The sequence below is a fragment of the Aphidius gifuensis genome, linkage group LG1 (genome assembly GCF_014905175.1).
Source record: "Aphidius gifuensis isolate YNYX2018 linkage group LG1, ASM1490517v1, whole genome shotgun sequence".
NCBI lineage: Eukaryota > Metazoa > Arthropoda > Insecta > Hymenoptera > Braconidae > Aphidius > Aphidius gifuensis.
In genome coordinates, this window is record NC_057788.1 from 887538 (window position 1) to 904723 (window position 17186).

A 17186-nucleotide genomic window follows, 5' to 3' on the forward strand; every position below is an offset into this window, starting at 1 on the left:
TGGTAAATTTATAGTCAAAAACATTGTGATAAAAAATATGAGTATTTAATACAAATGTTTTTTTTTTTTCTTTATATCGATATACATACAAAATAACGGTAATTAAATTATAAATATTAATAAAATCAATCCCATTCGCCGATAAACATAGCACGTGATGTTGGTGGTATAACGCCTCTTGTTGGTATTGGTAGTCTTCCATAAATATGATTGTATGGTGAATCTATTCTATCATCAGAATCTAAAAATTAAAAAACCCAAAAATTAGAAAAAATAATGATTAATCAATTGACATTAACACGTAACACAGTAGATTGTTTTTAAACTTGAAAAAAAAGCCAATAACATACTGAGCAAATAAATTTAAAATAATCGCTATTAATAATTTAAAAAAAACCTATAATAATATTTTTAAATTAATTAATAGTTTACTCATTTGATTACGTAATTAATAGCTAATTAAATAAGCTATAACAATGTGTGTTACGTGTTATGAAATATCAAGAAATAAAAAAAAAATTTACCAAGTCCACTTTCAAATGATTTAGCATGATAAATAATTGATTGTTTTTTGGGTGTTGTATGTGTACCATAAATTTGTGATGATTGACTACTGTATAAACCATGTCCGCCATATGAATTTTTAATTTGTCCATATGATGGATGTATTTTTAATGCTTGACTGGTACCATTACCATTTTTAGCCATTTTAACAAAATTTGGTACACGTGCACGAAGACCACAATAATATGGATCATCATATTTTTTACTATCATTTTTTTTATTAACTTTTTTATCATTAACTGATAATACTTTTGGTCGTACATTATTCGTTACATAATCATCATCAATATCATCATAATCAGGCTTTGGAATAATATCATGATCATATATATTTTCTCTTGGTGGTAATTTTGGTGGTTTTTCACCTCGACGATGATAATAACTTGTTGATTGTCCATATATTTGTTCTTGTCTCATATCTTGTCTTACTAATTCACGTAATTCACTTGGTCCAGATGATGATGATACACCAGCAATACTGTATGGATCCTCATCAGGTATTGGAATTCTTGGTCGATTTTTAATATCAACTGGTCTTTGTAATGCTAAAACTATTGATTTAACAAAATAAATAATACATATTAGCTTTAAAAAAAAAAGCAATTAATAATAATTTAAAGAATTTTAAAGAATTTCATGTTACCTGGTGGTAATTTTGATTTAAGCATATCTAAACCAACAACATTAACAATAAGTACCCATACTGGACATTGTAATAAATCAGCTTCAGTACGTACAAATACTGTTGCACTTAAACATTGTTTTTCCAATCTTTTTCTATCTGGATATGCACGTCTTGTTTCTCTTGATAAATTTGTTTGATATTTATTCATATCAAATAATTTACCTGGTTTTTCATGTTCCAAAGAACCTTGTGAATTTTTTAATATTTCATTACCAACAGCATTATCTTCATTATGAGTTGTTTTAATATAAACATTACTTTTACAAAGTCTTTTTATTAATATATTTCCTTGATCATCCATTTTTATTTTAACACCTTGATTAATATGTCTTTTAGCTTCTTCTGTTTTTTGATCTCTCATTGGATTATCAAAACCACAAAGTCCTATTCTATAATTTCAAAAAAATATTATTTAATTTACATAAAATTTTTTTATTTATTTTATATTTTATATTTACCTGAATCCATCAAAACCATCATTTGAACCATTCACTGTTAAAACTGGTGCTCTTGCATATGCTTTAGCAACTCTTCTATTTCTTTCAAACACAATAACTTTTGCCCATATTTCATCATCAATTTGATTCCATTTATCCAATACTTCTTGTATATGATCCTGTTTAATCAACAACAAATATACATCAGTTAATAAATTAATAAACAATTTAAATAAATTTTTTTTTACCTTGTATAGCTTGTCTAAATTATACCAGACATCCTCCTCTTCCTGTTCCTCATATTGTGCATCAGCCAAATTATCCCTTGATCGTGAAAGTATTTTTCGTCGAGACACCATGATTTTAACAAACTACAACACCTTCTATCTGCAATATAAATAAATAATCAAATATTTAAAACTGGTTTTTAATATCAAGTATCATCTTGTTCACATGATATTTATTTATTTTATTTTTTTTCATATATTTATTATTATTTTATGTTATAGAATTGTAAAATGTAAATACACACAGTGCAGAGGTGTAAAATTCCAGTCTTGCAAATTTGAGGTATGTAAAAAACAAAATGAAAATAATATAAATAATTATACATGATGTTTTACTAAAAATAGATTATGACGATTGTCAACGAGATGTTGGTGAGTGTGTGGTCTTCAGGGGTTATTAGCCCCATACCAAGATCCTGGTCATTCTGATACATTTTTATACACAGAAATAACACAAGGTCGTTGTTTTTTTTTTTTTAAAATTAATTTACATACAAGCTTTTTGTTTTATAATTATTTTTTATCATTTTTTATTTATTAACTTGTTTTAAAATAACAAAAATCTAGCCCGGATGTTGATGAGATCCTGGTTAATAATTAGGTGAGATTTTAAAAATATTATATCGATTGAAAGGTGTCTCTCTATTTTTTTTTTTTTCATACAAATAAAAAATAATGATAATATTATATTATGCCCTTGGCGGGGAAACTTGAAAGTCCATTTGGTAACTTGCATACCGATCCACATTAAAATCATTATCATTATATTTTTATATAATTAAAAAAAATAAAAAAAAAACTATATATGTATATTTATAAATATATTTTGTATTTTAAATTGTGAAATCATGGATATCAATTTCATGTCTTCATCATAAACATATTATCACTATAAGATGTAATTATTTATTGAGAGAAATTTTTCGAAACTAGTCATTCGAAAATTTTAATAAAAAAAATTAGAGAAAACAAAAAAATAAAGAATTGATGATGATGAAAAAGGAAAAAAAAAATTCTAAACTTTCGCTTTAATATGTCTAATAATACATAAATTCAAAAAATAATTTAAAAATATAAACAATTTCGAAAAAAAAAAAAAAAAAATTTTCTTAGTAAATATTTAAATTAGAAAATGATGGAAAAATAGTATACTTTTTTTTTTTTGATAAAAATAATGAAAAATTAAATATTTCAAATAAATATATTTGTATTTAAAAAAAACCAACATTGTTTGTTATATTAAATGTTGAGACTTGCACCTAAAATCGTCGACTTTCACTCGTAATAAAATGCGAAGGCCTGGTGTTGGAAGTAAAATAACTATATATACACAAGAGTAGTAATGGAGAGACTGTTGAGAGTTTCCTTGGGCAATTGCTGCGCAACATAATCCATACATACAAAATATAAATAAATAAATAAATAATAATAACAACAGCACGTGTATATATATAGTTATACATAAAAGCAGCTGGTTAAGATGAAAATAAATAAAAAAAAAAAAATTAAATAATAAAATACTGGAGGAGAAAAATATATACATACAAATACGAGAAATTCATACAAATTTATATTAGAATAAAATGCAATGAATAAAGTGAATAAAGTGAATAAAATGTATATAAAAGTCAAATAGTTGAGAGAAATATTACTATACTTCATTGCTCGATTATTTCGCTGTAGAAAATATCAACGCATATATTTTTTAACACACAGACAAATGTGTAGATGTATTTATATATTTATTCTCTTTAAAAGAAAATTATACCTTGATGGGATAACGTAACACTCCTTGTCTGTATTTATTATTATCATCATTGTTATTTAATTTCGTGTAGTAAAAAAAAAAAAAAAAAGAGAAAGATTGAAATTTATATAAAGAAATTAATAGTAAAGCGGAAAATATGTTATTAAAATTTGTATATTATATTTAGAGTTATGTATTTATTCATTTTTTTATTATGAGAAATTTTTTTGGTTAATTAGTATATTGTTTATTTATATTTTAAACAATATTGACTTTTTTTTTTTTGGAGAAATGAATTTTTGTTTTTTTCGAAATTTTATATTGTCAATTGGATTTATTTAGTTAATAATTATTTGATATTATTTAGCAATAATTAGTATGAATTTTTGATATTTTAATTAATTAATTATATGAAAATTTATTATTTATTAATAATTAATTCATTTGTTTACAACAAAGGTATTTATTTAAAAAAGAAAAAATTATTTCTATAAATTTTTTTTTTCTTTTTAGAAATTATTGTCATTGTTGTTTAAATTATAAACAATTAATTGTTATTATTTATGCACTATTATTTTACAAAATTTAATAGTTCAACTAACAAATTATTCATATCCATTATTTATTAATAATAAATTAATTTATCAATTTACAACAAAATTATTCATTCAGATGAGAAAAACTGTAAATTTTTTTTTTTTTACTTTTTGCAAATTTTCATTACAATATTTAAATTTTAGCTATTCTCGCTGCCTTATAGGCTGATCAAGACCGATCCAACGGAAATCCTCCAACCAACGACTTCGTTTTTATATTTTATTTTATATTTCTTTTTGTATATTATTATTATTATCGTTCATTATATTTTTCCCCCTTTTTCACCAAGATAGAGAGAGGAGGGATAGCTTGGAGTGGGGACAGCTTGGTAGATCCGAGCTGCTCCGAAATATCTTGGGCTGAACTCACTCTCTTGGCTGTGGGACGTGGTAAGAAACACACGTTTCGAGATCAGCTCTTGGTTTTACGTTATGTAGGGTACTCATGTGTCTAGCTGGATACTCAGCGGACACGTGGATTTTGTAGGTTAGTTTTGGGGCGTTGTCCGTGTGAATCATGGACAACGTCAAGCATACAATTTTCATTTGATGATTTAGTTAATTAATTTTGTTAGAAACGCGGTCCCTTTGTTTATTTAATTAATAAATTAAATTCAAGGTCGCGAGTAAGTTATGTTGTACGTTTTGGAATATTGAGACTCTGATTATGTTTTGGATTATTGAGACTACGTTTTTGTATTTTGGATTTAAGATTAAGTTTTGGTTAAATAAATAATACTTTTTGGTTTTTGAGTATAAAATAATAATGTGTTATTGTTAATTATTTTGATTGATTATAATTTTTCTTGTAACTTTATCCGGCCCTTCTACCACAACCAGCACACTGAGCGAGTCTAGCTTCCCTCTAGGCTAGTTGTCAACGGTTATTTGGTTATTTTGTTGTATATTTGGGTTGTTGGGTTATTTGTTGCTATTTGGTATTTTTGGGTATGAATGTGGTAAGCCTTTTTCGAGTTTTAGGGCGAATTGAAAACTCATGATTTTAGACTAAGCCTTTTTCGAGTTTTAGGGCGAATTGAAAACGTCATGATTTTAACAGTTAATAATAATAGTTGGTTATTTTGGATTTTGAGTTTGGTTAGTTTTCTGTTTTGAGATAAATTAATATATAAACCAAATAACATTCTTGATAATTAGTCCGAGAAGGTAACGAGCAGAAATGCCACGTTACAAATGGCGCCCAAACAGGGACCCGTTATCAAGAAAAATTTTAAAATCAAGTTTTAATAGTTAACAACTCCGTTTTCGATAAATTCATTATTTATTAGGCGCGATATTATTGGCTAGGTAACGAGCGACTACTCATTAACAACTCCGTCTAATCATTTAGTTAATTTTAGAAAACGCGATATTGACTGATACTGGTTTGTTTAACAACTCCGTTATTTACAACTTTGGTTATTTAATAGGTGCGATATTAATAGTTATTTTCGCGCAATAATTGTTGACAACTCCGCTTAATTACTTATTGGATTGTAGATAACGCGATATTAATCAAATGGTATTTTTAATTAGGCCAAACAATATATATAGACTTTGTAAACCCTAAAGACACTGAAAAGGTACATTAAAATGTTCAAGTGCTCGTGTGGTTGTCAGCAGCAAGTTTGTATGTGTGTGTGTAGAGACGCCGAGAGATTCGTTGCCGGGTGTACAACCGGTTAGCCTCACTTTACTTCGAGCGCTCTATGCTGCTACACCGTCATTCTAGGGTTTTGACAGCTGCCGTTGCATCATTATTAAAACTGCGTTTTAAGGTGTTTAATTGAATAATTAATGTATGAAAAATTGGTGCATTTGGTTTATTGAGGGTTATATATTGTTGAGCTACAAATAAAACAAGGTAATTAGATTTATTTTGATTACTGGTTTTGTGTGACTTTGTGGTTGCTCACGAAGTCCACAAATAAAGTAATATACCTGGTGACACTCGTCGCCGTGGAATTATTATATTATTTTATTAATTAATAAATTAAAATCGTTATTTGTAGGAATATAATTTAGTGAGTTTGTGTAGAATAGTTAATTTCAAAAGACCTTGTGGATGCTCACGAGGCCGAATAAAATAAAATATACCTGGTGACAGTCGTCGCCGTGGATTTATTTTATTTGCGTGTGTAATAATATATTAGAATAAAAATTAATATTGTGTGTATTATAAAATAATTGTTTAATAATTATTAAACTCATTGTTAGTCGTGTCGGAAAAAAAAAATCATCGGGCCTTTGTCTGGCAGAGACCCTTTGTCGGGCGTGCTTTCCCTCTCTCTCTCTCTCTCTCACTATATTACTATATCACGCGTCTGTCTCAAAATCAGGTGACACTCAGGCTCTCCTTTGTGTTACTTGTCGGGATCCGATTGCGTCATCTTGCTTTGTCTAAATAGTTTGGATAGCAACAGTGCTAATTGTTATTCTCTGTTGGACTAATTCACATGGTTTAAAATAATTTTAGACTGTTCATTTATTGTAAAGTCAAGTATCACCAGGCTTTCATTTAAAAAGTAAATCAATTGTGGGATCAGTTAATTGAATAGTTAATGGTCTAGATAAAATAGATTGTTGGTCCCTGGCTGCCTCAGGGATAAACAGATTATTTTATAATTCAGTTTTCTCGTGTTAGTTTTGATGGATTGATTAAAGACATCGGTCAATCTGAGACTAAAATAAATTAATTCATTCACTTTTACTATCACCTCTTCATTGTGTAGTAATCGGGATCGATTGATTATTGTTCTTGGTACTCAGGAATAAAATCAATTAGTCAGATAAATTAAATAAGCTAGTTTCCATCGTGTTACCGGTCAAATAAATTCTTTATTGTTCGTGGCTGAACTCAAGAATAATAAATAGATTAATCCATCGTTGGTACTCTTGGTTAAACAAAATAATTGCGTAGTGTCTTGGCCGACTCAGGACCTAATCAGCTAGTTGGTTGTCTGAATAATTGGTCGTTTTGGTTGATCCAGAATAAAAACACTAATTATTTAAACAATAGTTGTACGTTGCTTTGTACAGATCAGAGCATAAATCGTCTGTTAGTTTCAAACATAATTTCTATTAGGAACCACCCTGTGCCTCTTTCATTGTACTCTAACCTACTTGTTGTTGTGTGATCAGTCAACATGTCGGATAGTACAGTAGTTGCTAAAAGGCGAGGTAGGCCACCGCGCAACCCCCCACCATCAGTAAACGTGACTAGTTCCAACACCGAGGTAAACGGAAATCCAGCAGCTGAGTCTTTGGTTAGTAATGATGCTCCAGTGGTTACTCTAACACAGGCATCACCAGAGGATCAAGCAGTTGGTGGTTCTAGTCGTCCCCCATCTCAACCAGGTTCTTTTCTTTCTTCTCTGGGAAGTATAGGAGATTTATTTGGTGATGATATTGACACCAGGGATAATGGTAATTCGGTAGACCCTCCTCGGCTTCTTGATCAACGTATCACCACACCAACCAGTCAACTTCCATTATCAATGCCTCGCGTTGAAAATTTGTTTCTTGGACCTTCAGGTGGCGGATCTAATCCACCCCTGGCTAAAGGATCCACCAAGAGCACCAAAATTACAAAAGAAAAACCACCAGTAAATATATTGCCGCGTTTTGATGATCTATTGCGAGATCATGAAGGTCCAGTCCTTCGTAGTAGGGTCAACTCACTTATACCCTCGCGTGGTGATCTATCAAGTCGTCGGGTTGATCCTGATGATGACCTAGATCGTCACGAACCACTGCGTCGGCAAAAGACCAAAACACAGGTGGATAACCACCAGGTAATTGGTGCCAACTCTATTCATCTCCCTGAGGCAACACAAAATGTTCCAAGACGTCAGGTTGATCCTAAAGACGACTTGGAATACGTGGAACCTTCTCGTCATCAAAAGAACAGAATTTTGTTGGGTAATCAACGAGATTCTGGAGCGTTTTCACGTTGTCTCCCAAAGGCACAATCATATGTTCCAAGACGTCAGGAATATCATGAATACGAATTGGAATATGTGGAGCCACCGCGTAATCAAAGAACCAGAATTTTGTTGTATGATCAGCGAGATTCTGATGCTTATGTTCGTCGCCAACCGTTAGAGCATCAACAGGTTAGCTCAGGTCATCAGGGTAATCCTGATTACGACTTGGAATACCGAGGTGCTCCACGTCGCCAAGTAATCATTCCATCAATGGAAGACCTTCGAATTTCAGAACCAGAAACCCGTCGTCAGAACCGAATGATTAGGATTCTCTTAGATTGCCACCTTCAATTTACTGGTAAATCAGGAGAAGATGTGGAAGAATTCTTGTTTAGAATTGACCAAACGCGAGAAGTCACGGGTGCCTCCGACCAAGAAGTCCTCACGGCTCTTTCTTTCTGTCTTCGTGGCCCTGCTTTGACATGGTTCATGACACATCTCGAAGAGTTGCCTAACTGGGGAGCTGCTCGAGAAGCTTTTCGGGATAGCTTCGCAGATCCAGATTACCAACGTGCTCTGAGAGAAGAAATCGATAGACGGACTCAAGGTTCTAGTGAATCTATTCGAAGTTACATTTCATGTATGCGAGGTTTATTCCAACGTACCGATCCACCTTGGCCAGAAAGCGAGCGTGTTATCTATACGATTCGGAATTTGTTGCCCTCGTTCCAACGATTAATTTCGGCTCGTATGTGTCCAACAATGAAAGCTGTGGAGGCTGAGGCAATACGACAGGAAAGGATCACACAGATCGCTCAGACCCGTCGTCCGCCTCCGAGACCAGAACTTTCATTGTGTCCGGGTTTTGCTTGCCCTACATCACGCACTGTTACTTTTACTCAACCCCGTCCATCAAGCACAAATGAGGTACGTGCTTTGTTCGAAGAAGATGAGCTCTATGAGAGTAACTGTAACCACAGACTCGAGGAAGATCTCAAACTTTACTCACTTCATCACGAGATCGAAAGAAATCATGATTGGGTGGAATCATCAAAAGTATCAACAAAGATGGAACAGGCTACTCAGTATTCACCACCAAGGTCTCCAGTACCATTGCCTCGTAATGTTAATCGTGATTCATCCCCAGTTCCAGGTTTCGATTCTCAGCTTGAACGCCCTGGTAGATCCGGCGGTTTTGGGATAGAATGCTGGAACTGTGATTCTCGTGGTCATATTCACCGCGATTGTCAAGAACCACGTCGTCGGTTTTGTTACCGCTGTAGAAGATCTGGCGTAACATTAGCTTCCTGTCCATTTTGTAATTCGGGAAACGACAGTTGAGTCTCACGGACCTGGTGCCTGAGCCTCAGTTGGTAGAGTTAACCCCGGCAAAATTGACTAGTAAAGTACCCCGGAGTTCTGTGTTAGATCATAGAATCTTAACTCCGAGAGAAATACTTTTGACATGTATTAAACGCTCTTGTCAGTATGGCTACTCAACTATCAAGATCTGGACCTCCAGTTACTACCTTTGTTCAATCTGATTCGGCACCTGGATGCCCAGGAACCGAACCACATTGCAACTGTGTTGGTCCAGCTTTTCCGCTTTTCTTATATTATTTATAGGAATGTGGAGCTGGTCGAGGTTGATCCTTACCAGAGCCATATTGATAAAGACTTTCATACTATTCCGTACCTTGTCCTAGTTGTTTTAGATATTGTTTCAGGAATTCCAGGAGCAAGAATCAACTGGACCAAAGACTTGACAAGAGATGAGAGAAGGATGTCGTCGTCGTTGGAGGAGTCTGGGGAGGAGGCTGTAGCGATTCTCGCTGCCTTATAGGCTGATCAAGACCGATCCAACGGAAATCCTCCAACCAACGACTTCGTTTTTATATTTTATTTTATATTTCTTTTTGTATATTATTATTATTATCGTTCATTATATTTTTCCCCCTTTTTCACCAAGATAGAGAGAGGAGGGATAGCTTGGAGTGGGGACAGCTTGGTAGATCCGAGCTGCTCCGAAATATCTTGGGCTGAACTCACTCTCTTGGCTGTGGGACGTGGTAAGAAACACACGTTTCGAGATCAGCTCTTGGTTTTACGTTATGTAGGGTACTCATGTGTCTAGCTGGATACTCAGCGGACACGTGGATTTTGTAGGTTAGTTTTGGGGCGTTGTCCGTGTGAATCATGGACAACGTCAAGCATACATTTTTCATTTGATAATTTAGTTAATTAATTTTGTTAGAAACGCGGTCCCTTTGTTTATTTAATTAATAAATTAAATTCAAGGTCGCGAGTAAGTTATGTTGTACGTTTTGGAATATTGAGACTCTGATTATGTTTTGGACTTTGAGACTACGTTTTTGTATTTTGGATTTAAGATTAAGTTTTGGTTAAATAAATAATACTTTTTGGTTTTTGAGTATAAAATAATAATGTGTTATTGTTAATTATTTTGATTGATTATAATTTTTCTTGTAACTTTATCCGGCCCTTCTACCACAACCAGCACACTGAGCGAGTCTAGCTTCCCTCTAGGCTAGTGGTCATCGGTTATTTGGTTATTTTGTTGTATATTTGGGTTGTTGGGTTATTTGTTGCTATTTGGTATTTTTGGGTATGAATGTGATAAGCCTTTTTCGAGTTTTAGGGCGAATTGAAAACGTCATGATTTTAACAGTTAATACATAGTTGGTTATTTTGATTTTGAGTTTGGTTATTGCTGTTTTAAGATAAATTAATATATAAAACCAAATAAATATTCTTGATAATTAAACTGAAAGGTTACTTGCAAAATTCCACGTTACAAAATATAATTAATATTTATTTATTATCATTTAGCAATAATTATTAATATATACAAACACTTGATAATTTAATTAATAAATAATTGAAATATATAATTAATTAATAAATATATTTACAACAAAATAATTAATTCAAAATAAAAAATATTTATATAATAATAAATTGTTTTTTTTTTTCTTTTTGCAAATCGTCATTGTTATTTAAATAATTAATTTTTTTTTTTTTTTTTTAAGTTAAGGTCGATTCTATTACAATTCCAAGCTCGACAAACTTGTATTGTATATCAAGGGTCATGAGCGAAGGCGGACGTGGGCGAAGTTGTAAAACAAAAGTACCGTTATATTCGTCGCCTGTGGCTCTCCTCGATTCTCGTAAATATGTAAGTTTTTATATACATACATCTATTCATACATGACAAAAAAATAAAAAAACAATTTTTTTTTTAAATTACCGATATTATTCAATGGTACGAGCTATAGCCATCTTGATATTCATGATAAAAAAAAGAGCAATCTCATTTTAATAACACTCAATAAATTATTGAAAAAATTTTTTTAAAATCAATTAAAAATGTAGATCATATTCAGGTATTTTGTATTATAAACACAATTCATTAATATTAATTATTTGCACTATTATTTATATTTAAAAAAAATTATTTATATATTTTCTATCGAATTTAAATTTATTAGAAATTTATTTCAGTGTGATTTAAATTGCAGATATATATTTTGACCTAATTTATTTACAAAACGATTAATGGAAAATTAAATTAATTTTATTTTCTTGTTTTTTAAATTTATTATTTATTATTATATATTTTTTTTTCATTATTTGAATAAGCAAAATAAAGTACAGTATCGATGATCGTTGGTGCATGAAAGTCTGACTTTCTAGGCTTAACATAACGATCGAAATAAAAAATAAAAAAAAATTTCACATTGGTCACGCCCGGGTGTTGCTCTACTGTCTTTCATTTGTTTAAAATATTTCAAATAGATATTGCACTAGTTACAATCTCTCAAATGAAAAAAAAAAACCAAAAATTCGCTAAATCGAAATGAAAATAATCCACAAAAAACTGGATAGAAATCTAATTTCGAAATTCGAAATATTTCGAAATCAAAAATAAGATTTTCATTGAAACAATAAACAATAATATGAATTAAATTTTTTATTAATAAAAAAGAAAAAAGATATTAAATTAATTATTTATTTTTATTAGCGAAATTGTTTTTTTTTTTTTTTTTATTTTATGGAGCAACGAGATTGAGAGTATTGCATTCTACACGAAAGAAAATAAAGAGGCCAGAATGTTACTATTCACGTAAATACATTGAGAGATTTTTTTTTTTTTATTTTTTATCTACCGTTTTTATATTTATTTGTGTTGAGTATATATGTGAGGCCTTACGCCTTGCATAATTAGGCCTTAGAAAAGGAATTACTGGTTGCTACACTTTTCCTTTGCACACCTCTTTCCTCTCCTCGATAAAATTCAACTCACTCTTCACTCGAGTTCCTTGAATTCTTGCCTACTTAACTCAATTTTTTTTTTTTTTTTTTTATATATTCTTCCTTTTTATTTTTACCTGTACTAAAACCTGTATTATTATATTTTTTATTTATTTTTTTTCAAATTATTTGACACATTTTCTTTTTTGTCTTCATTAGGTTAATTGAATTATTTATTTTCGTTTTTTTTTTTTATTTAACAAATAAGTATATTGTTAACAATTTAATATTTTTTTTTTGCTCATTTTTTTTCTGTAATTATGAATGCTCCGAATAGCAGACGAAAGCCGGACAAGTAAAAATATATATATTTAAGATAAAAATAATATTTATAAATTTGTTTCGGATTTGTGATTTTAACTTTCCAATGAATTGATTTTTTTATTTTATTCAATATGTTAATTTTTCTTGTATTGTGACCTTTTCAAAGTGAAAATATCAGCTGAAGCAAAAATAATAAAAAAAAGTAGAAAAGATGATGTGCAAGATGGTTGATGGTTTTTCACTAAAAAAAAAATATATTTATTTAATTTAAATATTTTTTCAAAAAAATATAAGCCACAATAAATATTAAATAATTTTTTTTTCATAATAAAAAATGCACATGCTTGTAATAATTTTTAAAAAACTGAAAAATTTAAATATTCATTTTTTTTATATTCTGCAACGGGATTATGACTTTAAATATTTTTTTTTACTTCAATTTTGTAAAATATCATTTTACTCTTTTTAAATTCATATTTAATTATTTTTTTTTAGTGCAAAATTTTCTATATTTTACAGTATGTGTCTCAATTATGAGATTTATTCGCACAAAAAAAAAAAAAAAATAAATTATATATATAAAAAAGAAAAGAAAAAAAAAAACAACACCCAAGGCATTTTTATATAACCAGGAGATTTCGTAACACTCGGGGTTGTGAATGTAAAAGAAAAAAAAAAAGAGACTGGTTTACTTTATTTCGCGAAATTGCAAAAAGTGACGGATCAAGTTAAAAAATACCCCAACAAATTATAATGGTTACAAAAAAATTATATGTATATTAAAATAAAATTTGGATGTTTATTTATTTATCGGAGAATTTAAAAAAATTTAGAGAAATGATTTTAATTAAATAATCGAAACATCAAAAGTTTCGATTTTACGAAGAAATAAAAAAAGATTTTTTTTCTATCGATGGTTAATGATTAAATTAATTCCTGTCAACATATAATGAATATTATAAAAATATATATTAATAATAATTAAAAAAAGAGGAATATATTTATCTGAAATTATTATAAAAATAAATAATAATATTGTCATAACTTCTCACGCGATTCGCAAAGCAATGGCTTATATATTTCTTGTCTCATCTCGTTGAGAGCTTTCACTTGCACGAAGACGAAGAATGCGAAGGCTGTCGAGGACGAACCAGCATAATATCTTTATAATTATTATAATAATAATTTTTTTAAAAATAAAATATTCATAATTGTTTATAAATTATTCTTATCAATGAAAAATATATCCTCAAAATAAATCCATTTGAAAAAAAAGATCTCAAATTTATTTTCGTTTCCTTTTGTTTAAAACATATCATTCAATTTTTTTATTAACAATTAAACAACCTTTTTTTTTTAACTTTTAATGAACCCAATAATAATCAACATGACAAAAAAAAATTAATATGTATTCTAATTATGAAAAAAAAGTGACCAAAATCAATTTGACGAAAAAAAAAAAATTTCGATTTACAAAAAAAAAAGATAATTTTTTTACTAAAAAAAATCATTTAATAATATTAATTAATTAGCTAATATTTATACAAATAAACAATACATTTTTATAATAAAAAAAAACCATATTTATAATATTTATATTAATTTTTTATCAATAAAAATAAAAAATAAAAAAAAAACAAGATTTTATTTCGATTTCTACATTGATATTAATTTTTTACTAAATAAAAATTATTTAATAATTTATTAATTAATGAAAAGTTGTTAAAGAAAGGTTGCTGATATCATATATATGCGTGTAAAAAAAAAAAAAAAAAGGTTTGTCTGTATTTGGTTTGTATGGAATTTTCATTGGTAAAGGGGCTTTCACTCCCAAGTCAGTGTAATATTGCAAAAAGGCGTTGATAAGTTTCGAATGCAGTGAACTGGCTTTTGGAACCGTATGGTTACTGCCAATCCTTTTCATCCACAAATATAAATATAAGTATATATATCTATATATTTATAAATTTGTGCATATATACCAACGAGAATGGTGACTTTAACGAGTGGACGAAACTGGTTATTGAGTCGCGTAGGTCGATAGACTCTTGTTACATTTTAGTTTCTAACAAAAAAATATATTTCAAAAATGCAAATAATATTTTAATATATGTCTATAATAATAATAATAATAATAAAACTTCTAAATATTATAAATATTAATTTTATCAATAAATATATTATTTACTATTTTTTCCATTTTTTTTTTTCAAATATATAACTTTTCCCGCAAAAATACAAAAATTTTCAAATCATTTTTTTTTTTTTTTTGTTTGATTTGTCATTTGTAATTTATTAAATATTATCATCATGATTAATGATGGACATTGCGTATTTTGAATGATAATTCATCCTTCCTATAACGGATATATTTTTATTTTTTTTATGAATTATTTTAACAAACAGGACATGCGGACATACCAATTGAATGACAGATAAACTCTGCACGCGTTTCGTCACACGTATCAAATTTCCAATATGGTTATCTTCAATAATTTAAAATACACAATAATTTATCATAAATAATCCTCAATTTTATCATAGTCAATAATTATTTTATAAATTTTTCAATCACATCAACACAATATATTATAATTAAAATCAAATATCTATATAAAATTCATAAAAAAGTTAATTGTCTATTTTTTTAAAAACTAAAATATTTATTAAACAATCACTAATTAATTCACTATAAATAAATGTAAAATTAAATTTCACAAACGTTAAACAATTTGCAATTATATATTTCCAATTAATTGTTATTTTCGCAACACAAAAAAAATTTACAATCACATTAACACAAAAATAACACAAAACACAATTAAATTAATGTTTTATTTTTTTTACAAAATAAATTAAAAAATAAAAACACAAAACGTTGTTGTCTTTGAGTTGTTCTCACAACGAGTGAGAGTTTATTCGAAATATTTTTTTCAAAACCATCATGGAACGTAACATTATTATTTTTATAAAATTGCGCATGCGCCAATGAAAAATATCAAAAGAAAAAAAAAAATTTCAAATAAAAAAAAAAAAAGTATATATACATAAGCTTGTTATAATATGTACATGTTTAAATGTGTGTTGTATATTTCTTGAAGAAATATATATTTGTATTGTGAGATGTATATAGCCTTCTCTTTGGTCTCCCACCACCCACCACCATCCCACCCAATATCAAGTCACTCTCTTCTTTTAAACTCTCAGTGGGTTTTCACTGACACAAACCACTTGGAAAGCTGCTAAAATATATTTTATATAAAAGAAAAACACAGATAGCCCAAGAGTGCGAGGGAGAGAGAGAGAGGGATTGATGCTGCAGATTTAAACTTATCGGTTCGCGAGAGACTCGCGGTATGACGTCATAAATGGGACAAGGCGTTTGTGGCCTTTAGGATGTTAAATATATATAAATAATAATAAATAAAAATATATTAAATTTTAAAAATCAAAGAGATAAAGACAGATAAATTAAATGAGAAAGAAAAACCTTTTTTTTTTTTTTTCAAAAAACAAGTGGCAAAGAGGTGGTGAATTTTATAAAGAGGCATGAAGATTAAAATAAAACGAAATAACCACTCACAAATCGAGTTTTTATATACGGCCACTGAACTTATGATGGTCCTTTTTTTTTATCATTTTATTTCGACTTTTTTCTATTGTAATTTTTCCATTTTTTTTTTGCCTTTTTTTTTGCCATTTACTTAAGCCTTTTTTTATGACTTTAATTTAGGTTTTTTTTTTGCACTTTTTGGATTTTTTTTCTATTGTTTGATTTATGTATACTAATGGGGATTTTTTTTTTTTTTTTTGAGTTTATGTGGTTTTTTTTTTAATGGCATTTTGCTGGTGCCCTCAACACGGTATTTCGAGTTGTCTTGTCCTTGCCCAGGACAAAACCCAACCCAGCCGGATCTTCAACTTGTTCTTCTTATTCGTTTTTGTATATATGTAGGATATGTATATGGATGTATTAATATATACCTTGAATGTATTTGCAACAGAGTGCAGTAAACTCATTGAAAAGAGGAAATTCCTTTTGTCATTTTTTTTTTTTTTTATTTTTATAACTATTTTTTGGTTTTTATTTCTTATAGCTGTATTGTTTTTTTTTTATATGACACAGAGTATTTTCTTCTATTTATTTAATTAATTAAAAATAATTAATTTTCATTTTTTCTTTGTCATTTAAATTATTAAAATTAATATTACTAATTAAGAATTTTGTTAAATAAATTTTTTTTTTTTTTTTATTTATAAAATTTATAATTTTCTATTTATTTTATTTAATTAAAAATTTTTTTTTTATTAAAATTAAATAATAGCTTTTATATTCTATATAAAATTG

The 17186-nt window shown here is 28.7% G+C and overlaps 1 protein-coding gene across 2 annotated transcripts; it reads right to left on the bottom strand.

Moving 5' to 3' along the window:
• Window positions 1-23: 23 nt before the first annotated feature.
• On the bottom strand, window positions 24-15742 carry LOC122860723. 2 transcript variants are annotated; one of them, XM_044164658.1, is made up of 6 exons: window positions 15260-15742; window positions 1935-2073; window positions 1708-1865; window positions 1208-1638; window positions 525-1115; window positions 24-241 (listed from the first exon to the last, which is right to left on the bottom strand). In XM_044164658.1, the coding sequence occupies exons 2-6, from the start codon at window positions 2043-2045 to the stop codon at window positions 126-128; spliced, it is 1407 nt and encodes a 468-aa protein (XP_044020593.1). In that variant the 5' UTR covers window positions 2046-2073; window positions 15260-15742; the 3' UTR covers window positions 24-125. The 2 variants fall into 2 exon arrangements, with proteins under 2 accessions (XP_044020593.1, XP_044020594.1); XM_044164659.1 differs by lacking the exon at window positions 15260-15742 and adding an exon at window positions 3200-3325 and having other exon boundaries at window positions 58-241.
• Between the last annotated feature and the right edge of the window lie 1444 nt (window positions 15743-17186).

Excerpts from the sequence above, each read along its gene's own strand:
- LOC122860723 (XM_044164658.1), bottom strand. The coding sequence starts at position 2,045 with ATGGTGTCTCGACGAAAAATACTTTCACGATCAAGGGATAATTTGGCT. Across the intron at positions 1,639-1,707 it reads GATGGTTTTGATGGATTCAG|AATAGGACTTTGTGGTTTTG; the intron begins GTAAATATAAAA and ends TTGAAATTATAG. Across the intron at positions 1,116-1,207 it reads TAAATCAAAATTACCACCAG|TTTTAGCATTACAAAGACCA; the intron begins GTAACATGAAAT and ends TTAAATCAATAG.